The sequence below is a fragment of the Archocentrus centrarchus genome, unplaced genomic scaffold (genome assembly GCF_007364275.1).
Source record: "Archocentrus centrarchus isolate MPI-CPG fArcCen1 unplaced genomic scaffold, fArcCen1 scaffold_37_ctg1, whole genome shotgun sequence".
In the NCBI taxonomy this organism is placed as follows: Eukaryota; Metazoa; Chordata; class Actinopteri; order Cichliformes; family Cichlidae; genus Archocentrus; species Archocentrus centrarchus.
Window position 1 is genome coordinate 2,915,121 of NW_022060264.1, and position 24,449 is coordinate 2,939,569.

The 24,449-nt window shown below is 39.3% G+C and overlaps 1 protein-coding gene across 3 annotated transcripts in view; it reads right to left on the minus strand.

Moving 5' to 3' along the window:
* The window catches only part of LOC115776772 (nuclear receptor ROR-alpha A-like), a 34,464-nt gene extending 17,488 nt beyond the window's left edge, over nucleotides 1-16,976 (minus strand). For all 3 annotated transcript variants that reach the window (XR_004019501.1, XM_030724543.1, XM_030724542.1), the window contains exons 1-2: nucleotides 16,867-16,976; nucleotides 475-560 (exon numbers count right to left, since the gene is read on the minus strand). Coding sequence is in view for 2 of the 3 variants with exons in the window: in XM_030724543.1 (XP_030580403.1) it covers nucleotides 475-560; nucleotides 16,867-16,894 (114 nt within the window). In the remaining variant the exon portion in view is untranslated. The remainder of the gene's footprint in view (nucleotides 1-474; nucleotides 561-16,866) is intronic.
* Between the last annotated feature and the right edge of the window lie 7,473 nt (nucleotides 16,977-24,449).

Here is a 24,449-nt window from a genome sequence, read left to right on the forward strand (position 1 = left end):
TCTTTGTACAGATGAGACCGAGATTCATCTGTGCCAAAAGGACAGGGAAAATGGAAGCAAAAGGCTTGGAATGGCTTCTCATTTAAAAATATGGTAAAATGTGGTGGAGCCAGTGTGATGCATGGGCATGCATTCCAATGACACCAGGCCACTAGCATTGATGATGTGACAGAAGACAGAGGTAACAGGGTGTGATCTGAGATGCACAGAGCTGTGCTCAGATCCTGCCAAATGTAGCAAAGTTGACTAAATGAAGTCTCACAGCGCAGGTGAGCAAAGACCAAACACAGTATGAATACAGCTTGAGTTTTTGATGGTAAAGGAGTGGAATATTCCTGATCACAAGTTGATTTTGTTTGTTTTGCCTCACCACTCTGGTCTCTGTTACTTGCAAGTTTTTAGGGTTCATCAAACAGACAACATTTAGGTAAGAGGCAGGACATGAGATCACTTAGAGGAGAAGGTGGAGCTTACCTTACAGCCTTCACACGTGATCACCCCATAGTGGATCCCTGATGATTTATCTCCACAAATCTTGCAGGGGATTATTTCAATCTGAGCTGCAGAGGAAAAATAAAGACAGTAGGGTCATACGCAGGACATCACGGTAACACCTGAGCATCAGGTCTAGTGCACAACAGCATTTCTTTAATGCTGGAAGAGAACAAGTCTACAAATGAAGGGTGCGACTGCAAAATAGGCCCAGTTAGCTTCACATGAAAAATTTTTGAGTGATCTGGGGAATCTAAAGCTGAGTGCTTGTGAAGTCAAAAGACCTCATAAACCCCTCAGAAAATGTATGCCTTAAGCTGCTGTGGCCACAGCTGGAGACGAGAAAGCAGTTCCATGATTTACAAAAGCTGAAGCAGGCTCTCAGATTTTTATTTGCACTGGTAGCATTAGATTAAATTTGCTACAAACTGTGTGATGATACTTTTCTATTACCTCGCGTTTCTTTTGGTGAATTGTATTATGTAAAAAAAGTTATCGTATATCGTAGGATTTTTTAGACCAATACTGATATTTGAGGATATAAAAATCCTGTATATCAGCCAATATTTTTTTCTCTGGGACACATGAAACATTTACTATGTGTATGTTTTTGAGTCCTTAGTGAGACAATATGACAATGCAGTTTAAAAATCTTGTTTTATTGCAACAAGCTGTGGATTACAGCTTGTTGTTACTGGACTCTGCTCAGATCAACTGGTTGTTGCCAAAAGGAAAGTGCCCTCTGGTGGACTATGCAAGATCAACAATCATAACATGGTTGAAGGGTGTTTCCCCAATCTCTTCTTTACTTTGTTAACTTTTATTTATTGGGCGTTGCCTTCATTTATTTCCATTTTAATTTATCAGCCATCGCCAATACCAGTATGTTGACAAATTCTGCCTGATATCAGTCTGGGTCTAACCAAAATCAGCCTTTAATTTCAAGTGAGGAGTTATGAAGCATTTAACAGATTCAAAATCCATACCCAAAACAGTACAGTGGAGAGAGGTTACACTCAGCACTGGTTAAACTGTAGGATCTCATCTTTCAGACAGCAGCACAGCCTGAATCTGAAAACACACTCACTGTATGTATTTATACTCCCAGCAGTTTGGAACAGAATGACAGCTCAGCTCTGAGCTGCTATTTTTAGCAGAGCAAAGTTATGTAAGTGTGCAGCCACATTAGCACACACACATACACACATGGTCTTACCACATACAAGCTTTCATCCACGTACAGATACAACAAACAAGGTGCAGAGAAGCGGTTTGTCAGCAGTACAGAAACACTCCTCTTTCTTTGTCTGAGGTTCAAATTTGCTTCTGGATAAGACTCAGTTTAAACCCTTCATCACCATCAACTATTTGAAATAATAATAAATAAAAAAAAAAAAACACATTTGTTTACTTGCATAAAGAAGGCATCACTAGTCTTTAATAATGAAACAAGACCGCAAGAAACGATATGTTTTATTACATTTCAATTAATAATAAAACATAAATTAATAGACACTCCCGAAAAAGTTTTCTCAGTTGATATATCTGCAGTTCTTCATAAACACCAAGGTGACATATTCAAATTTTTTGTTTGACCAAAACATTTTGTTTAGTATCAAGACCGACAAAGAAAACACTGAGAAATGGGAATAATAACAATAAAACAATATGAGCATCAAAACTGTTGCACATTTTTCAGTGTCTTCCAGTCACTTCCATGACTAACTTTTCTGTTTCTAATCCACATGCGACACTCAGCTTGTACGACGTTTCTTCACTCTGCTCTCTCTCTCTTTCCTCCTGTGTGCTCTGGAGTCTCTCGCCCTCCCTTACTGACCACCTGACCCAGTGAACGAGGAGCTGTATGATCCAGTGCTGAACCCAGTCGACCACAGTGGGAGTCAGATTAACTCCGGCACAGTGAGAGTCCTCAGTAAATCTCCAGCGACCCTCCTCATTTGAAGCCACTCTGATCTCTGTGAGGCCCTTGCAGCACAAACAGGGCTTTGACAGTTTGGTGTCATTTTGAAACAGGAACAAAATAAATACTTCAACCAAATACTCAAAATAATGCTTAAAATGTGAATAGACCATTTCAATTCACCAGTACATGCATTTAAGATCAGTTTAAAATGTGTTTTTATGGAGGCTGCATTGATTGACGAATGAGTTTAATATCCTTTTAAAACCAAATTTACTATGCGTGCAGGTTTTTAAAGTTGGGTAAACCCAATTTTTAAAATGCATCTGGCTGTTTTTTTCTCTTTCAGCACCTGATGTGTCATGATCGAGATCACAGATGTATTGGAAAACAGCATAGAGGCTAGAGAGAATGAGACAATGTTTTGTTTTTTTTGGTTTTTTTTTAAACAATCTGAGTTTTTCTGAACTGTAAGCCAACCAGATGCAGATGAAAGTGAAGACTGAGGGAACAAACAGTCACAGAAGTTACAGAGTTACAGAGACCGCACCTTCAATGCGTATCAGCATAGTATCAAAACAGAGCTGAAAATTCACATCCACCCACACATCAGGTTTCATTTCCTGCTGACTGTAGCTGAAGACAGTTAGCCAGGGAAAAACAGAAGTGGGTGTTAAAAGGGTTAAAAGGGGTTTATTGGATTTTAGCGCCCATTTAAAGAGAGCAAGAAACCTGGACTGATACACCTATGATTAATCACTTATGCAATTGATTAAATGACAGAAATTCAAAGAAATTCCATTAAAAAAAAAAAAAAAAAAAAAAAAAAATCAAACTAGCATTTTTTTTAATGTTAAAATTGAACATATTTGCTGCTCAAAGCTTCTTAAATGTGATATTGTGTTACTTTCATCACTTTGAATTTAATATTTTAGGAAGTTCGACAGTTTAGGGACAATTTTCACAGCATTTACATGTTTTAACCAACTGATCTATTACTTAATCATAAAAATATAGCCAGATTAATAAATGATTAAAAAAAATAAATAAATAAAAAAACCTATTATGCATAACTCTCCACTGTGTTTGCCATCATTGAATTAAAAATCTTAAATTCTGCTAGGCTGCAAGAAACTAACCACCATGCATACTAAACACATTACATGGGTCCATTGTCACTTGTTATTCTGTTGTTTGTGTGCAAGATGCCATCAATCCTGTGTCAGTCCCTCCTTTACAAACTTCCTTTGAAATAAAAGTAGCATTTCAGGCAGTAACACTAGAGTCAAAAGAAAATTTGGTGACATGGTGTTGTTGTTGTGGTAGAAGGAGAACGATCCAGTTGCAACAGATTAAGTCAGATACAGTATGAAAGGAGAAGCTGGGATGCAACTAGGTTGCAAAGTAGCTTGCAAATACACTTCACCTGTAGTCAAAGTGAAGCAGTTTAAGGTGCACAACCTAAATGAGAATTAAATTAAATTTGTACAAGAGCATCAGCTAAGGCCTAAAAATGTGTAATTCCCAACTGGTTAGAGAATGGTTGCCAGAGGTTGCTGGCTGTCGCTGGGGAAAACCAGGATGCTGCACCAAAAATGACCTTGTTATTGCTTTGGTCACCTGTGATTTTCATAGTAGATGCCTTTGTGTTGCACAAAGAACAGTCATCTTCAAAGTAAAAGTTTTGCCTTCCAGTGCAATATTCACTGCAACCAACTGGGGGTGAGGGGAAAGAGAAGAGAGCAGAGAGAAACAGGACAAAAGACATTATGGAAGAAAGAGCCACAGTTTAATAATTAATAATGATTAAATTAAGTAGTTGTGTATAAACACACAGAGTTAAATGAGAAGAGTGAAGAAGAAACACTCAGCTCCCTAACAGTTTAAGCCTTTTGCAGCATAACTAAGGGAAGGTTCAGGCTCACCTGATCCAGCCCCAACTATAAGCTTTATCAAACTAGGAGCAATCCTAAGAAGGTTTTTGGCGCAGCATCTGTAAATTTGGTGAAAACCCACTCTTTCCCTTTTCCCTTGTGTCCAGTGGTTGCCAGGCAGTCACCAACCACTCTCTAGGACCATGTGACTAGGGCCTAAGCCCTCACCTGCTGTTGGCCGGGTTTGAGATTAGCTGACCTGCCACAGTTGCGACCGAGAATGGCTTCCCTGATACCCAACGCTGTGCTTGATTTCATGTGACAAAATACAGTGTGATCAAAAAGTTCTAGAAGCAAGCATCTGAAAATAAAGTACCTTACCCAATTTGAACTGCCTGATCTCCCTTTCATGATCATCTCCTAATGCATCTGTACACTGCTGCATTTTTCAGATCACTCTGTAGAAGTCCTGCCATGCCCACTTGTACTTTTGCCTCTGCATTGTGTGCTGGATCTATTGCAGTGTGTCAAAATGGTGATCCTTTTACATTTTTAGGAAACAGACAAACTCACAGGGTGGTTTTGTCTGCCTAGAGACTTAAAACAATGGACTTGTGATCTGAAAACTGCTGAGAAGTGCTCACTCATAGCTGAGGACCCAGCTTTCATGAGGTGCAATCATCCCTCACATGAAATTCAAGTTATCTGGATTCAAAAGTGTCACACTGGAAGACAACAGTCAGCAGGAGAAGAACCAAATTTAAATTCAGTTAAGGTTTTTCGATTTTTATAGACATGTACAAATTAAATCAAATCCAGCACACGCACTCAATGTGGTCACAGTGATTTGCAAAGCTGCCATAGGAAGGGACAATTTAAAAAGTTGTGAAGTCACATCTCTGGCTTACCAGTCACTGATCACAGCAGATGAACAGCTTCAGTCCAGAATGTACAGAGCTTATTCTCAGCTCTCCACTGTACACTAGACCAACCACATGATTCTTTAAAGCCAAGTGTTAGTGCTACTCAAGTGCTAGTAAGTGCACAGGAAGCCCCCAAGCCAAACACGTTACCATGTGGTAATCTCAACAGCTCATGAAGTGGTGGTTAGGCTGTGCAGACGTATCAGTGTAAACAAGATGTTACTCTGTGACTACCAAACACTGCAAGTTATTTATGCTTTCTAAGTGTTCAAAGTGCTTCAAAATACTTTGGAAAAAAAAAAAAAGTCACTTGTCATTTGCTGGTTTTAAAAACTGAACTGAGTTCTGACTAAACAGAGCTAGCTCCACAGCAAGTATGATACGCTTTCAAATATACAATAGAAATCTTGAAACACATAAGTCAAAGTACACGATATGGTGCACAAGTGAACATGATGAATATTCAGTTTGAATCACTGCTGAGCTAATTAATCATTTCCATTTCCACCTTTTCTGGATTAAATAGATGAAGAATTATCCCAGAACGTCACTATTTCCATACAGCCGGGATTAGTGGAAAGGAGGCCAAATGAAAAGCCAGTTATTGTAATGGTATGCAGCAGGTTTTTTTTAAACTTGCAGTACTGATTAAATGTTTAAAACATGTGACCGCATTACTAGCAGCAAAAATTTAATAAAAGGACTGAGAATGTTTAGAGGCTCAAATTTGACCGGTAAAAATCTTATTCATTGTTGTGGCGGCGGGGTGTGGTTCGAGGCACGGCTGCAGGGGAGAGGGGTGTCGGGGGGACAGGCAGCGTGCAGCTGCCTGGCATGGGATTGATTGTGTGTGTTTTTGTCTTTTTACACAGTAGCTGGCAGGAGGAGAGAGGATTTGAGCTGAGGTGGATGCCTGCCACGCATGTAAAAGTTACAAAACAAGAATACAACAAAAAGAGTACTGCGACATACAACCCGGTGTTGCTGTTGTGTCTGTTTCAGGACTGACCGTAGGCTTTAGTGCTACACTTGTGTATTACCAGAAAAGGATTCTGAGGAGTTCAAGATTCAGTTTGGAGCGTGAGAATGAACATCCAGTCAGAGCCACTAAGAACTGAATCTTCTGATGTCTTCAAAATGAGAAGTAGTTCAACAATGTCATATATTCAAAAATGGCACAAAAGTTTTTCAGAAGTGTTCTTTATGGAGAGTTGTAGGGGGAAAAATCCTCCAAACAAAACAAAGTTAAGCATCTTGCATCAACAAAAAACCCCAGAAAAATGTCAGCAGATACTCTTAATTGTAAATTTTGGGCTCCAACAGAAGGAAATATCATTCACCAGAGAACAATATAGGGATTACGAAGGGCTATGAAGGGCTGAAGAGGGCTAAAAAGAGCTGAAAAGTGCACTACAAACCACCCAACCCATGTCAAGCTCAGCTCATGACTTTTGGGTAGCTCATGTCAGTGTTCTAGCTTAACCGCACGCAGCAAAAGGAGCCCAAAAGTGTCTTCTATTCAGGCCTCAAATCACTATAGATTCACTGTTCTCTGTAGCATTTAGGTAAACAGAATTGCTGATTTAGCTATGATTAGTACAGTTAGTGGACTCCTTAATGCTGAGAAGGAATCGTGGCATCCCATCAGGAAGATGTCTGATTGGTGTGAAGTTATTTTCCAATGAGCCTAAACATTGAGACAGAGTCATAAAGAACTACCTTCAGCCACAGACAGAACAAAGGAGTGTTGAAGCAAATAGTGTTGCTCCTCAGAGCATCAACATCATGATCTTATTCTGGGTTTACATGATTTGAAAACCCATTTTTATTCTTTGGCCTATAAACAGGCTGAGTTTGAATCACTTTTTATTTATGTGGTTTTGGTCTTTTGTTGCAGGTTTGGCCCTGCGACAGGCTGGCGACCTGTACAGGGTGTACCCCGCTTCTCGCCCTGTGATAGCTGGGATAGGCTCCAGCCCCCCTGCAACCCTGAACAGATAAGTGGAAGAGGATGGATGGATGGATGGATGGTTTTGGTCTTGTTGTTTTAGTTGTTTTCTCATTTTTTCTTCTAAAAAAATTGGGTCTTATTGTTTTATGATATTCTAGCTGCGCAGCATTTTGGGCAACAGCTGTTGTCTTTAAATGTGCTATACAAATAAACCTGACTTGACTTGAAAAAGACACAAACCAGTTATTAATTTAAAGATCTCTCTCTAAGCATCCTTACTTTAGTTTTAGTGCCCATGAAATGTACTTTTTTACTTTATGTGCACATACACCAGTTTAAGTACACAAAATATGTGATAAACTGTATAATAAACCCTCAAAATAAAAATATACAAAAACCAAATGAAACTGTGCTGTGAAACTAGCAATCAAAGCTCTATCTGCAGTAATTAGCTCTCTGAGTGTTAGTCCTTTATGAATTTTGCATTTCAACATCAAAGAGTATGTTCAACAAGGTCACTGCCTATAAGTAGATACTTATACAGCCAGCTGCAAATGCAAGCATCTTTGTTGTTTTCATTTCTACCAGCCTTCCCTCAGAGGAACTGTGAAGGCCACCAAGTCTTTTTCTAAATGATGAGGAAGAGCACAGGAAGTCTGAGTCATGAGAAAATCATGACAGTGTTGAGTTTCAAATAACTTTTTTCCCCACCAATGTGTAAATATCATAAAGCATCTGAATAGTAGAATCATGTGAATCAGCACTGGATGAGAGGATTAGTCAAATTCAGTCTGTATGGTCACAAGCTCACGAGATCATGAATATAAGCGGCAGAAATTATATGGCCTCTCCCTTAGAGACAGGGTGACGAATGCAGCCATTTGGAGAGGCTCAAAGTAGAGCCGCTGCTCCTCCACATTGAAAGGAGCCAGTTGAGGTTGTTTGGGCATCTGATTAGGATGCCTCCTGGGGGCCTCTTAGGTGAGGTGTTCCAGGCATGTCCAACAGAGGCCCTGGGGCAGACCCAGGACACACTGGAGAGATTATGTCTCTCGGCTGGCCCGGGAACGCTGTTCACCTGTTCTCCACCACACCACACCCCTGAATGAGCTGGAGTAAGTGGCTGGGGAGAGAGAGGTCTGGTCTTCTCTGCTTAAACTGCTGCCCCTTGCAATAATGCTAGCAAGCAGAAAAATTACTGGCAAGCTAACAAAAACAGTGGAATGAATGTGTTTGATGGTGACTTCAGCCATTATATCACCATTACAATGAATAATTACAGGCAATAAAAGAAGTCAGTCTTTAGTGGGGAAAAGTAACAACTGCATGATGACAAACCACCTGCGTTACAAATAAAGTGTTGGGTTTTTGACATTGGAGGATTCTGACAGCAAAATCACTGTCAATAAAGATGCATTCAAGACTGTTATAATCATTCATAAAACAGAACCAAAGCATGGGACAGAAAATACAGACTTGTAATCAAGTTGTTGCTGCTATGAGAGTTGCTGGAGTCAGACTTTTTTCTCCTCCATCAACTTTGGAAGTGGGTGAAATTTAGTCAGAAATCCCTTCTCAGTTAGACTGCACTGACAAAGAAAGGATATGAGAGAGAATGAACACTGTTTTATCTGAGAGGAGCAGGGAAGATGAAGGGTGGAAGAAGGATGAAGCAGAAGTGGAGTGCTCTCTCTGAGGGAGCTTCATACACAGGTCTAACTCGCTACCGCTTAAACTGATTCACAAACAGAGGCTTCGCCACATGCGCTGCAGTTTGACGGGTGTTTTCACAGCAGATGTTTGAGCAGACGCTGACAAACATAAAAGCTTTCTGAGAGTTTGATGGCTGCTTCTCTGTCAGCTGATGAGTCATTAAAACAATTTCCTCCCAGGGTTACTGATATAAAGAGTAAGGAGACAGGGTGTGGGGTGGGGGGGGGGGGTGTGGGGGGTGGGGGGGGGGGCATGTTGTCACAGCTTACTTATCAAACCAAAGGTCAATTTGAACTGCAGGGTAAAATCAATATCATAATTATCAGTGTTAATTTTATTCAAACCCCAGGTGGATTTATTTTCCAACCACTATTATTGTCATTATATTTTTTTTAGCTCTTTTATAATTAATTAGTCCTAAAACATAAAATGGCAGAATATCATAATTTCACTGAACCCAAGATGATTTGTCTAACCAACAGCCCCAAACCTATAGATGATCAGTTTGCAACAATTTAATTTATTAAAAAAAAAAAAAGCAACTTTTATTCAGTAAATAGCTTAAGTGAAGTAAATAAACCCACCCAAAGACATGGTAATGTAAGCTCTTCCATAGGTTTGTACCTAAATATTCCCAAATTCATTCACTGATGTTCTAATGTACCTCTGTTGCTTTTGTATCATTTATTTTTCCTGAGCTTCTACATATTTTTAAGTTGAATGAAAAACAGCTTTTCAACCATGCTTTTTAAACTATAGTGAAAAGATCACTTAGAACAAGGGCAAACTTGCAGAGCAGTTATTCCATTCATTAACACCTCTTTGCCAGTCTGTGAATGTGAGTGGCCTGAAACAATATTCATCACAGTACTGGATAAACAGAAACAACAGACCCTATAAGGTGTACATGTACAGTATTATTTTGCTTCCATGGAGCCAGATGACTTTCTTGTTATTAATTAATGTGATCTTGAACAATATCTCTCCAAGCTGCTTTTTCATTTTTTTTTCAGTCCAGGCGTTTTACCTGACCATTTTAAGAGGAATTGGGTTTTTTTTTGTTTTTTTTTGGTTTGCTAAGTCCCGTAGGCACAGGCACTTTATTACTTACACCACATCACAAAAACACAATTTTTTCACATTTCTTCAGTTGAATCTATGAAAAAAAAGGTCAAAGATAACACAGTTTTATCAGCTGAAAACTTGGGATATCTTGGCACGGTGTGCAGCATATCCTCACATGGGATAGCTCAAGCCTTTTGTACAGTAAATACATCGTTAAATGTGCTGAATTGGTTAGGAACTTTTACAATAGTTAATTTATTAAAGTTTTATTTTTTAATGTAAAATGTGTTTTGTTGTAGCTAACTGTGTCAGTTTAAAGATGCAGCCAATCACCTGTTCAGTCTGGCCTGTGCTCTGTAATTTATACTTTAAAAAAATAAATTTAAAAATGTGTAACTATGAAATTGGTGTCCAAAATTAATTTTCAGTTTTTCTATAATGTTCTTGTGTTAAAAATTTAATTATTTAAATGTGATATGAAAGAAAATATTCTAAATTTTGTAAAAAAAAAAAAAAAAAAAAAAAAAATTATATATATATATATATATAATATTAATAATAAAACCTTAAATCCTTATGCTGTCAAATCTTTTAATCTTATAATGCTTTAAAAAAAAATCCAATTCTATCTTTGCCATTGCTGCTGTTTTTGCCGGGAAGTTTAAAGAGGTTGGGAATGTTTTCTGTTCTAGTGGTAAAACACTTATTTACAATAAATAGTTGCTATAAAAATGCTAACTATGTGTTCTTCTTGAATGCTAGTTGGTTAACTTCCATTCACTTTCCCATTCATTTAATAAGCACCACCACAAAAAAAAAGTCATAAAGTCATGTATCAGGTGAGTAAAACTGGTGGAGAAGTTGATTTACAGCAGCTTTTGTTATTAGAAATATCAACATTTAGCACCAGCATTTTGATAATAGTATCACAAGCAGAAGAGCTAAAATATGGTCACGCAAACAACAAGATGGCAAATAGGCTCGGTTGGTAACCTTATGTTATAGTTTGGTAGCATGCAGGTTGCAGTTTTAAGGAAAATAAGTTACAGTTTTCAGGTTATCTGACAAAGTCATAGCATATTTGTGATATCTGGCATGAGACTTTTTTGGGATGATCTTCTTATTCCAGACCATAGACTATATCCAGATGCCTGACTTTTCCAACATTCTGCTAGGGTAGTTATAGCCTCTACTACAAGCTGCTCACACATTTGCCCATCCCTGTCCTTGGATAAATTAACATTTGTAGGATTACTTATTTCTATTTTCAAACATCTGAGAGACACTTTCCGCAAGTGACTTACTCACTTTTCCTTTGAAAGTTCGGTCACTGCGAACAAGCCAGCCCCACACCTTTCCATCTCATGTCTCCCCACCAGCTGTCCACGGGCCAGGTTGTTATTGTAGTGGGTCTCAACATCCAGCTGCTCCCCAAAAAGGATCTTTCTTTGTTTAGACAGAGTCCCACTCCACCTTCTTGGATTGGCTGCTGGCTGCAGTCCAAGATGTGGAACATGTTCTTAAAAAAGTTTTTTCACTCTGCAAGTTTCACAAAGGTTTTAACACTTTCAAAGAAATGGTAAAATCTGAGGGTTTTATTGTTTTTGGTTTTGTCTTTGTTGCAGCTTTCTGCAGCAGATCCTTCTGCTTGCTCGTTATGCTGTTGAACCCATCACAGTATCCATCTCTTACACGGCCTCTGTTTGGCCTTTCGCAGTACATGAATATGAACAGCGGTTCAGCTCACAGGACACAAGCATTAAGTGAGTGTGTTTATGTAAAAATGACTATCTTACTTAGTAAGACCCTGACAGATGAAACGCAGCTGCTGCCAGCACGAGTTTGTGATGCACCGGTGTGGTGGACTGTGGATGAAAGGCCATGCTCGCATACAGGTGTGACGGAAGGACCCAACATCTTGCATCAGCTGCTCTTGCTCAGACGTTGCTAAGAGGCTCTGTTCTTTAATCTCCTCGTCCAGCTTCCACATTCTCAGAGTGGATGTAATAACGGCAGACATATGGCGGCACACATGGAGCATCAATACACCCATTCAGGCTGCGAGCAGATGAAGCAGCAGCTTGTTCATCAGCCACAGTTGGTGGTTCGATTAGTCACCTCTCTAGCAGGTCGGAACACTAATCACCAAACTGTGAGTCTCTGCTTCACCTCCGTATGCATTTCTGTTACTTTGCATTCATGAAGCTTTGGTCAAGAACTTCACTGTTTGTTTGGATTGCACTGGTTCATCGAGTGGGCTTAACAGAACAGACAGAAGCTACAATTCTACCCATGAGAAGCCACATTGACCTTGTGCCTGTCATTGTAATGCCATTTGCTATCACATCTACATGCATTTTTTTAAAAAGAAAAAAAAAAAAAAAAAAAGGTCAAAATGCATTTACATTTTTTAAATGGAACTTTTTAAAAAAAAAAAAAAGGATGTAATATTAATTTAAGAGCCATATGAAATGTTATTTCCTTATGGACGTGAAAGAAGAGAAAGAAAATCAAATAAAAAAAAATATGAAAAGATGACATCTTTTTTTATTTTTCACCCCTGCACAGCTGTTTGTGTTTCTCTTTGTGCACTGCTTTTCTTACTTTATTTAACAGTATACAACAAATATCTTTCTCTCACTTTGGTTCAGAAATGCAGACGGAAACTTGAACCTTCTAGAGTTTCCCCTCTGGATGCTGCATTAGCTTACTGTACAGACACCACAGTATAATGCGTAATTAGCAGTATAGCAGCAGTAAATGAAGGCTAATGAGCAGGAAAGAATATCACAAGAGCCACTGCTGCTGTTTACTCCAAAATGATAAAGCCTGGGCAAAACAAATCCCTAATGGATAAATTATCTGAAACTGAGCTCTGAAGAAAGAAAAAAATAACATTTCTCAGACACCAGATCAAAGCAAGAGGAGCGAGGAGGGCTGAGCAGACGCCGCTCAGACTCTGAAATGTGTCAAGGTTTGTTTGGTAGTTAATAAAAGGACCTCCTTCTTTGTCTTCTGCTGAAATGCAAGTGTTATTCTGCTTTACTGAGGAATTATTTTCATCTTTATTGTTACAATACATGTTTTGTTTTTGTGAGGTTTTCTCATTACTGTGACTAACTTAGTTTTAAGAAAATAGAAAATGCTACGAGATGCAGAGTGCAAAATCCACGTCGAGCCACCGGGAAACTGGATGAATTGATTCAATGTCTTAAGAAAGAAACGAGTATTTACTACAGAAAATCTCTTTCTGCACATCCAAAGCGGGGCAGCTATTTGTACAAGGCAAAATTGTCATGGACTATAACTTATGGTTATTGATAGGAGGTTTTAAATAACTCCTGGAAAACTACTGTCAGTGCTGCATTCTGCTGCAGGCAGTGGTTTACGCAGGAAGGAGGACAATTCCTGGTCAGTTGTAGGTTGCTAAATTTACACAAGGTAGTTAACAGTTTATGTAATTTGATCAAGCAATAGCTGATTCCTAAAAGACTCAATCATGTGCTCACTGGCTGTGGGTGGTGGATATTTCCTGGATATCTGTCAGGATTTGTTTGTGTGAGATTGTTTCTTCTCTAACAGTTTCTAGAGTCAGACCATTACACTGGTTGCTGAGCGCTTCCCCTTATACAGCTGATTCCTACATTTCTTGACAAATGTTTAGATTATTTATCGTTTTCTGTATTTTCTGTTTTGTTTTTAACTACTGCACAGACTTTGTGTTCATCATGCCACCAGTGATGTCACCACACTCCCCCTCCCCCCCACCAAACAGTTAAATAATCTCCTGGCTGTTGTAATCCTGTGACATAACAGGCTGGCTAAACGCCTCCTGCAGTGTTTTCTCACAGATTGGGAATCTGGAGCAGGCAGCTTTAAAACACACACAAAAGAAATACATACTTTGTAGCTACCAAGAAATACAAAGTTTCTTACTGAAGGACAAGCACCCGAATGTTGACTGAACGAAAGATGAGCGGCAAATTTGAGCTACTGTTAAAAAAAAAAAAATAGAAAGAAAGAAAGAAAGAAAGAAAGACGGCTCCGACTCTGCGGGGCAGAATAAAACACTGACATTAGGAACTCCACTACTCAACTAAAGAATCATGTCTGTGTGATTTAATGCAGACACATTAAACATGACAGTCTGGCCTCATATCAGAAGCACTGATGCATTATAGTGACATCAACAGCTGGATTTAAAAATTTAGCTTGAAGCTAAACTCTAGATGAACTCTCCAGATAGAGGCTTTTTAAAAGATTAAGGAAGATGTGAGTTTGCACTTCCAGTTCAACAACACTTCTCACACACACACACACACACACACACACACACACACACACACACACACACACACACACACACACACACACACAGAATTTAGCCCACAAATCTTCTTACAAAGGGCAGTGCAACTCTTGGTCGTGCTTTCAGTGGTGCTTGCACCCATGTTCAGCAGATATTTGCACTATGGACTGATAACAGCAAATAAAATGGAATTAACTGAGATCAGTGGCTGATATTTATCTGTTGTGTAACATCAATTTTGTGTAGGTTCTGATTGGCAAATACCCTGGCTTATCCTCCTTTCTGATTTTTACAGTGACCAAATTTTACAAATTACACTTCATTGTTTATTCAGTGAGACCTGAAACTAGAAGCTGAGCTCATAAAGTCATCAGGAAAGTGTACAGAGCATCCACAGGGGCTGCCATTAAATAAAATGCAGGTTTAAGACACTTACTATATGTTTTGATTTCACTTTTCAGATCCTGAAGCTACATTCATCTTCAACCAAAAAAAACCAAAAACAGACCAAAACAACAACAAAAAAAAACATCAAATTAAATGACATCAACTGATCACTACAAATGGAAATGAAGCGTTCTGATACAAAAGCTGCTGAACACCACCTCTGTCAAAAATAAGATAACATTAATGGAATCCTTTCCACACATACTGTACAATCAATATTTTCACATCACAACCCACTAAATACCATCTCTGCCTAGTCTGAATTATCCATGTGTTGCCATAAGCTTCTAAACTTCACTTCACATTACCAGCAAAAGCCTCTACATCCCTAGAACCAATCAAAATGGAAGATCAAATCACGTGACTTCAAGTATTTTGTGCCATTACACTTGTAATGTCTGAATCAATGTGGAGATCTTTTTATCACGGTCTAATATTTGGGGCTTTTGCCTTCACTGACACTGGACAGAGGACGGACTGAAGAGAATGATCTCGTCTTATGAGAAAATGTATGGATGAACCTACCCACCCCTTTAATCCCCAGAACTTCTCATTTATTCTGTGTTCTTTCATCATTTTCAATATTTTCAGGTCCATCAGAGGTGACTGGATTTAGAGATATTTGCACAAAAAAAAAAAAATCTCTGGATGTAGCTGGTTTTGCAGCAAAACAAAATATTTGTTAAAATGCACATTGTTGGGGGAAAAAGGCAGTCTCTTCTCTAAATAATAACTTCATCATTGCCTGTAAAATGAAATTACTGAACTTTACCATCACAGGAGACTGATTTTAAAAAATGCACTTAAAAGACACAAAGGGAAACAAAATGGCTCCTGTGATATGTAAAATGACACAAAATGACAGTGCATACAAACACAGTTTAAGTGCAAAAAATCCAGCTTTAGATCAGCACCATGGACAACAACTGTAGTCAGAGGTCAGGAGAATGGACACATTTATTTAAACTTACTATAAACTCAACATCTTCAACTAGAAAACAGATTTAATCTTGCTAAAATAACAAAGAATACTGTAATGTCTATAAGCACAGGTCCTAACAGACTGAGTGGACAGGGGACTGAACCAAACAAGCACACTCGTTTACAGAATTCCTTATTCAACAATTATTTCCAATAGACAGTATGAACACATATTTTCAACATGTAAATGTTTCTGTGTGTTTCTGTACTCATCAGAACTTCATCTTTTGAGTCTTGCACTCATTGGCTGCTCAAGTCCAAAGTCCTGGCGGTTTACTCATCCTGCTTTCTTTTCTTCTCCCTCTTTTGAACATCACTTCTTTGCTTTAGCTTGCTGAACATAATTTATAATGCTGCTGTGTCAGTATACTGCTAGAAAAGACACCTGCCAAAAATCTGCTGTATAGTTAACGACAACAGGTGCACAGATATTTTCCACAAGTGACAGAGAGCACGGTCAGGAAATACAAGTGATAATTCCCAGCATGACCCTAATCAATCACTGCCGGGGCTGCCCCATCAGAAGTCACACCTTTGCCAATGTGACAAGAAATGAAAAACAGAAAAAAAAACAAAAAGCAGCTCAGGTGCACCTCTGTCTGAACTTGGTTGGGGGCGTTTATGTGCAATTGCCCAGAGAAAGCTCTCCTGTAATCCGTCCCTGCTCACCTCAATTTTCACATCCAGCAGCGCTCCACTAACAAAAGAACATTTATATAACTAGAACAATGCCACAAGCTTTAAGAAACACTTCCTCCGTGAGTCTGACAGATCTCATTCTGACCAGCAACTTTGATTTACTCAAATATCTCCCGCGCAGCTCAAAAACACATCATTAACTTTCACGTTTCACATCCCGTCCTATCTACTGTCCGCTTCATCCTCCGCCCCCATCATTTAAAGTCCCGCTAACTTGACTCACATTTCCCAAAATAGCATTCCCACGATCAGTGAAGGTGTCGCGTTTCTGCGCTCCGCGGTCAACAGTTACCAGACACATGTACGACAGAGCTGACAGCTCAGTGAGGATGAGCGGAGACAAATAGGGTTACACACTTTGGGAAATGGTACAAAACAAAAAGCAGAGCGGCGCTTCTACACGGACTAATAATTATCTTTAAGCGCTGAAATAAAATTCTGAACTTTGAGTAAAATGACACGAAACACAATCATGCAGTTTTTAGCCTCACCTTTCATGGCAGAAATGACAAAATACATATTTATAATCCAAAGTCATGGAGAAAACAGTAACACAGCACCCTGTGTGTGATGAGCGGCAGCTCTCTCGGCACTGTCATCCTCTGACTGCTCCGCACAGCATGAGGATACATGTGACTGCGACGTCATCATTCTGGCCCCGCCTCGCCACTTACCTGCCCCGCTTACTGACACTGCTGTTAGCCAATAAGATGACATTTTTAAAGCAACCTAAACGTACAAGCTCAAAATGAAAAAATAAATAATAATCAAAAAATAAATAAACACACAAAAACGCCACAAACATAAAATTACAACAAAGAGACACAAAAACAACGACAAGGGACTCAAACACCAAAGAGGCATTAAATGACACGAGAAACATTAAGAGACAGATACCAGAGCTAAATGTTGCAAAACCAGGCTGTAAACATGCTTTCAGTGGTGTAAAGTTGGGCCGTTTTAACATGAGAGTCTATGGAAATTAACATGCTTTGGACCAAACCAACTGGACACTAAAGTAACTACAGGTTTTGGCACTTCTATGTTGGCTTCATTTTTCTGTTTACGTCATTCCTTGCTTTTCCACATCACACACACAAACTGATCACAAATAACTGCAAATAACTGCAGTTTCTCACGCCCTTCTAAACAAACGCACATGAATTAAGCAAATATTTTGATTTTACCCTGCGACAGGCTGGCGACCTGTTCAGGGTATACCCTGCCTGGGATAGGCTCAAGCTGGGCGGGAACCACCAGTTTTCTGAGACCCCCCCAAATAAATAAATAAAAAATAACAATAGCTAAAATTTGTTCCTCTCAAGCAGCCTCTGCTCTGGTTGAGATGTTGACATGATTGTGGTGCATCATTTCTGCCGATTTGTCATCTGCAGTTTCATTTTTTACCACAGAGATGTTCATCTGCTTCTCACTGTGACAAGTTACTAAATGAGCTTCCTCATTATTGTCCTGTGCTTTGCATTTTGTTCATTATAGCAGTTAGACAATGTTGGTATCATTAGGTGAAAATTGAAGAAAACATTATTCACCATCAATGCACATAATTACAAAAAAAAAATGCTGTCATGTCTCAGGTCATTTAGAATGTTGCACTTTCTGTAGATAAAAACATTAGTCCAAATAATTTTTTGGTAATGAAACCCAGATATCATATCAGCAGTGGTGCAAAACAAAAATGCACCAACAAGAGACAAACATACAAAAAGACAAACAAAAAAAAAAGCAAAAAAATGCTAAAAAAAAAAACAAAAAAAAAACCCAGCAAATCACCATTTTGTATTTGACAACAACCAGACCAAACAAATAACACAATTGTCCACAAGGATACAAAAAAAATGACACAATAGAAACAGGATACACCCAAAAGAATAAAAAGACAAAAAAAAACAAAAACAAAAAAAAACATGACAATAAAGGCACAAAAGTTCTGAGAGCGATTAACAGAATGGTTGATTTGGTTTGTGTTGCGTTTGAATTTGGATAACTGAGTTTTCCTGCTGCCAAAAAACCCACACTCAGACATTGTGTGTCGTGCTGCCACCCTCCTTCACTGTGGCTCGCAAAACAAACAGTTCAAATAAACAAGAGGCAGGAGAAACATGAAAAGGAAGGAAGAGAACACAATGCAAAGAGAGACAGAACGAACAACAAAAACTAAGCAAAGAGGAAGATAACAGAGGACGACACAGCAAGAAACTGCTGAGAGACGCAGCTTCAGCAGAAATCTATCAGCCGGTTATATCCAAGCCTCCAGCAGCACAAGTCTAAAGATATCCACCAAACCCGCATTTGGTGTACAGAGAACAAAGACTGCCACTTCTTCTTAAACAGTTTCATATATTACATACTCAATTCACAATAAAAGTGACATGGGTTATTAATGCGATGAAGATGTTCCAAAGATCTTCTCAATAAAGTTATTGAAATAGATTTGTTTGAGCATTCAATCAAATCTATCTATCACATTTTGATAGAACCATAGAACCATAACTGTATGGAAAAATCCCAGCAACTTGCTGAATCTATGGCATTGAGAATTAAGACAGTTCTGAAGTCAAGCAAGTCTAAGCAAGGTGTACCTAACAAAGTAAAAAAAAAAAAAAAAAAAAAAAAAATATATATATATATATATATATATATATATATATATATATATATATATATATATATTAGGGGTGGGACTTTAACGCGTTAATTTCGATTAATTAATTACGGGGAAATTAACGCGTTAAAAATTTTAACGCATTTTAATCGCACTTTGCACCGTGGAACGTTTCTCAGTGCGCGAGTTCCCGGCATACAGATTATATTGACGCACAATGTCCAAATTAGGGGCCGCATCCTGCGAAGGACCCGGCCCACGTCTTTCGCAGCCCACGAACACCACAAAGGCCGGAAGTGAGCAGCTAGCCTTCATATCAGCTGCCGTCACCTCTGTGTAGCTCATGTCGCCTAGCAACCGTGAGTGTGAAGCACAGCTGTGTAAAAGCAGCTGTTAAACGGAGAACAAACTTTTTCTCCTTTTTGTGGTTTAATTTTAAGTCTTTAATTCAAAATAAGCTGTTAAAACAAGCATAACAACATCAAGGAATACAGCTGAGAGAATGATTAATTAACTATAACAAGTGAGACATTAATGTAGAATAAAACTATCCAGTTATGATGCTTAACTTTAATTTCAGGAGTTTATCACAGGAGCACTGCCACCCTTCGTTGGTCTGTGTAGCAGACTGGTGGGAAAATGAACAAAATTTTGAAGTTTGAGCTTATGTATATTGATTTATTCATCAACTAAACTTAAATTAATATTTCTCATGTCAAATATTGAAATGCGATTAAAATGCGATTAATTTCGATTAATTAATTACAAAGCTTGTAATTAATTCGATTAATTTTTTTAATCGAGTCCCACCCCTAATATATACATATATATATATCAGAGGCGATTGCTCTAAGACTGCAAGGGAAGCTCAGCTTCCCCTAAAATGTCAAAAAATAAGTGATCAAAAATATACTGTTGTGTGTACATGTCACTGACTAAATATGCGCTACAACGCGCTCAACTTTTGTTCAGAATCAGCTTCTTATCACTGGTAACGACGCGGCTTTCCTCTCACTCACTCCCGCAGCTTCACAGCGCTTTAAACAGTGTGGACGCTGAGCGTCCGCAGAGTTCAATAGCGAAGCAAAGAAAGCAGCGAAACGAGACGAGTCATTGGATAAATGCTGGGCTTTGTCCCGCCCATCGGACGCTCAGCGTCTCTGGGGGTCTATGGGGCAGTGGGCTGGCCTCGGCCGGCCCGGACGCTCAGCTTCTGCATGATGATTGGATGATCTGTCTGAGGCTGAATCCCAGCGAAATGAGCGAATCAGCGATCTTGTGGTGTAAACATCCATGGGAGCATTTTTAAATTTTCATTCTGTTCTGAGATGAACCGGAGACTTTCCTAATCCTCTTAGCGGCGTTTTCTTTGTTAAAAACGACTAGCGACAAATCGAGCTTCTATTTCTGGTGGGTTTTTTTGTAGCTGCTCGTGTTTGGAGACTGACTTCTATCGCAGTTTCTGTCCAGCGGGTGCTGCTGTATAAATAAACCGACACATTTTATGATGTAGGCCGAAATTGAGCTTCCCCTCCTTGAAAGACCAGCATCCGCCACTGATATATATATATATATATATATATATATATATATATATATATATATATATATATATATATATATATATATATATATATATATATATATATATATATATATATATATATATATATAGGAACACTTTGAAAACACATCAGATCTCAATGGGAAAAAATGAGGCTCAATATCTATAATGATGTGGACTGCGTAATGTGTTGGCAGGACAGAGGTCTGAATTCAAAGACATCCTGAAAATCAGTGTGAAAAAAATTATGCGGCAGGCTAGTATATTTTGCCAACATTTCAATGCGGCAACTCAAAACGGTACTCAGTACTTTGTATGTATATCGGGGCATACTCCTAATGAGACTACAGATGGTGTCCTGGGGGATCTGCTTACAGATCTGGACGAGGGCATCACTGAGCTCCTGGACAGTCTGAGGTGCAACCTGGGACCCACTGCACCAGCATAGGGTCAGACAATAGGTCTAAGGACTTCATCCTGATACCTAATGGCAATCGGGGTGCTGTTGGTTAGCCTATAGAGGTCTGTGTTTCCCTCCATGGCTCCAGATCATCACTGACCTACCACCAAACCGGTCGTGCTGTTACAGGCAGCATAACATTTTCCATGGCTTCTCCAGACCCTTTCATGTTTGTTACATGTGCTCAGGGTGAACCTGCGCTCACCTGTGAAAAGCACAAGGTGTTAAACATAATCCGAGCAAATCATTTCATGTCACAGACACAGGTATTCATTCCTTGTGCATAAATTTAACAACCCACACGTAGAACTCAGCAGCCACCCGCACAAAGAATACATTGTGCACGTGAGTGTCTGCTTTGTGCTCGCTGCAGTTTCACACTCTCTTGGGTAACCCGCTGAACTCTGAGCTGAATCCTGCTCACTTGCATCAGCTGACTTTTGACTGTTTGGGTAGAGCCTAATGTGATTGGTCACTTTGATGGACAGTTCAGGTTACTGTGCTAACAGAGTTACACGATGGCAGCAACATCAGCACTGTTTAAAACCGTATTTAAACTGAGTTCTACATGTGCGGGTTGTTGAATTTACCTGCGCCCACGAAGTGAAATTATTTGCTCAGATTCTGTTTTTTTTCACGTGTGACTTTTGACATAAATATGATTCAATAGTAATCCATCCCTTATTTATTCCATAATTTATTCCAATGTCTTTGCACCCTGCACCATTTGACATACACATATAAATATGCTGTACATGTTGTTATTGCCTGCTGGAGGTAATTTTGTAGGACTTTGGCAGTACTCATATTGTTCCTCCTTGCAGAAAGGAGCTGATACCAGTCCTGCTGATGGGTTAAGGACCTCCTACAGCCCTGTCCAGCTCTCCTGGAGTAACTGCCTGCCTCCTGAAATCTCCTCCATGCTCTTGAAACTGTGCTGGGAGACACAGCAAACCTTCTGACAATGACATGTATTGATGCACCATCCTGGAGGAGTTGGAGTACCTGTGCAACCTCTGTAGGGTCCATGTGAGTGGCCTCCACCTGTGAAACCATTCCTGTTTTGGGGGTTGCCTCATTGTTGTCCCTCTACTGTGCCTGTTGTTAATTTCATTAACACCAAAGCAGCTGAAACTGATTAACAACACCCTCTGCTACTGAACTGACCAGATCAATATCCCAGAAGTTTAAACCTTTAACAATACTAGGGCCCGTATCTGGGGCCAAAATAATTTGCCAAAAGAATCCAAAAGGATTGTTAAAGGGTTAACTGACTTGATGCTAAACTCTGATTAAAAAGTGTTCCTTTAATTTCTTTTGAACAGTGTATATATCCAAAATTAAAATGTGAAAAGTAAATATTTTCCCACAGAATTTAGCTTAAATCTGGTGCTGGTTTGGCTCAGTGGTTGAGCAGGTAACCATATGCTGTGTAGCTGAAATGCAGCACCCCGGGTTTGAGTCTGACCTACAGTCCTTTGCTGCATGTCTCCTCCTTTCAAGTCTGTCTTTGTTGCTCCATGATTCATTAAAGGCAAAAATGCCTCCCAAAAAAATTAGTTTAAAAAGAACATGTTACAGTGGATGATTCTGAGGTCTGCTGCCTGTAGACTGTAGCGTGACATGGAGAGGATGAGATGGATTGTCCATGATGTAGAGAAGTCTGTTCACTGATCTGCTGCTCTTCACACTCTGTATCTTCAGGTTCTGACCAATCACAGTTGGATTATCCAAAAAGAGATATTCAGGAGGTTTCTGTGAGGTTTGGAGCGGGAATATGGAATTGGAATTGATGGTTCAATCCCTGCTCCTTCAATTCACATGTTGAAATATCATGAGCAAGATACTGCACCGAATGGGTGAATGGTATGAATGGGTACATGTGGCTTGTAAGTGCTTTAAGTGCTCAGTGGTGAAAAGTGCTATATGAATAACAGTCCACTCCATCTAATCATTCAGGTGAGACCAGTCTTCAAACTACTTCTGTTTTCGTAATGAGTTAAGCCTACTGAATAGCATTGCCAGAGGAAATCATTTTCTAAAGCCTTCTGGTTGTTGTAGGATTTCCCCTTTTAAGCATTAAGCACTTACACACAGTTTCAAGAATAATTGCATTTTCCACTACATAAACCTGTGAGTAAGTGTCACAAAGCACCTTGCTTTAGGACATAACTGATGTTCCTCTATAAGGACTTTACAAAATGCTTCCAATTGACCTGTAGTAATATCCCCTCTACCATAACAGTGTGGTATTTAAGTGCTTCTCCTCCTCTCATGTTGTTTCAGTGAATCTGTGCAGTGGAGAAACACAGAGAACCTCCTTCACAAATAAAGCTAAAGATATATTTCCAGGGCACCTCACCCAACATCCCACTCAGCTTCATAAAACAAATCCCGACTGAGCTGTGGAGCATCAGTGAAAACGATTAAGCTTCCTGAAAACAGCCGTGCTGAGTAAATATCAAAGTGCTGTAGGCGAGAATGTCTCCTGCCAGCAGAGAGAGGAAACTGAAGTGCAGCAGGAGCTTCATTCTTCCTCCAAATTGGCAGAACATGGGGATGATTTACGCTTGGAAATGCTGGTCGGCTGATGCCGGAGCTCTCCGCCTCCCCTCATCAGACCCAGTCAATAGATTCACAGCAGCATGTTACGAGCTGCTTGGAAAGTGCCTGGAGGATCAGCGTTCTTCCCTCCGATAGTCCCACGCACAGATGACTGCAGGAGGATCTCACATTCATTATCCAGCCTTATCAGCTCTAATGAGAGAGACTCCGCTCTGGCACAAGTCCCCAGTCACACATTTGTCCTCATCTATCCTTCACACTCACAGTTCTTACATGTTTTACTGTAAAAACTGTTTATAATGTGGGGAAAAAACACTTCCAGTGTTCCACTGTGACTGGAAACTTCATTAAAAACTCATCTAGTGAGTCAACTGAGACCATCTACCCCCAGAATCTTAGTTTGAGGGACAATGGACATACTGCAAACAAAGAATGACCTTTAGTGGTATCTATTCATGCAGGGAATTTAGATTTTTCCACTCCACTACTAGACTAACTGAGGTAGGGGAAAACGTTAAACATCATTATAGTAAAGTGTGACAAAATACTGATACATCAATACATAGCGCTGCTTCCTCTCAGGATACAGCATTGATTCACTGACGCCAAATATAATCATATTTAGTAAAGCAGAGTCAAACAGAGATGTGGAGAATAAACTAACATACATTAGGCAGGTGAAACTAACAAGGGTCAAAATCAACTCAGAAATTTGCTCACTAAACATTTCTGAAATCTTATAGACATTTAAAGAAAAATAATGTCAAGCAAATTCATTTTTCAGTGGCTGCAGTCTCGTGGTGCTTCCAGCTGAGACTACTGAGCTAGTTTAGTCACCAAAAGTTTCTTTTCATCCCTGTCT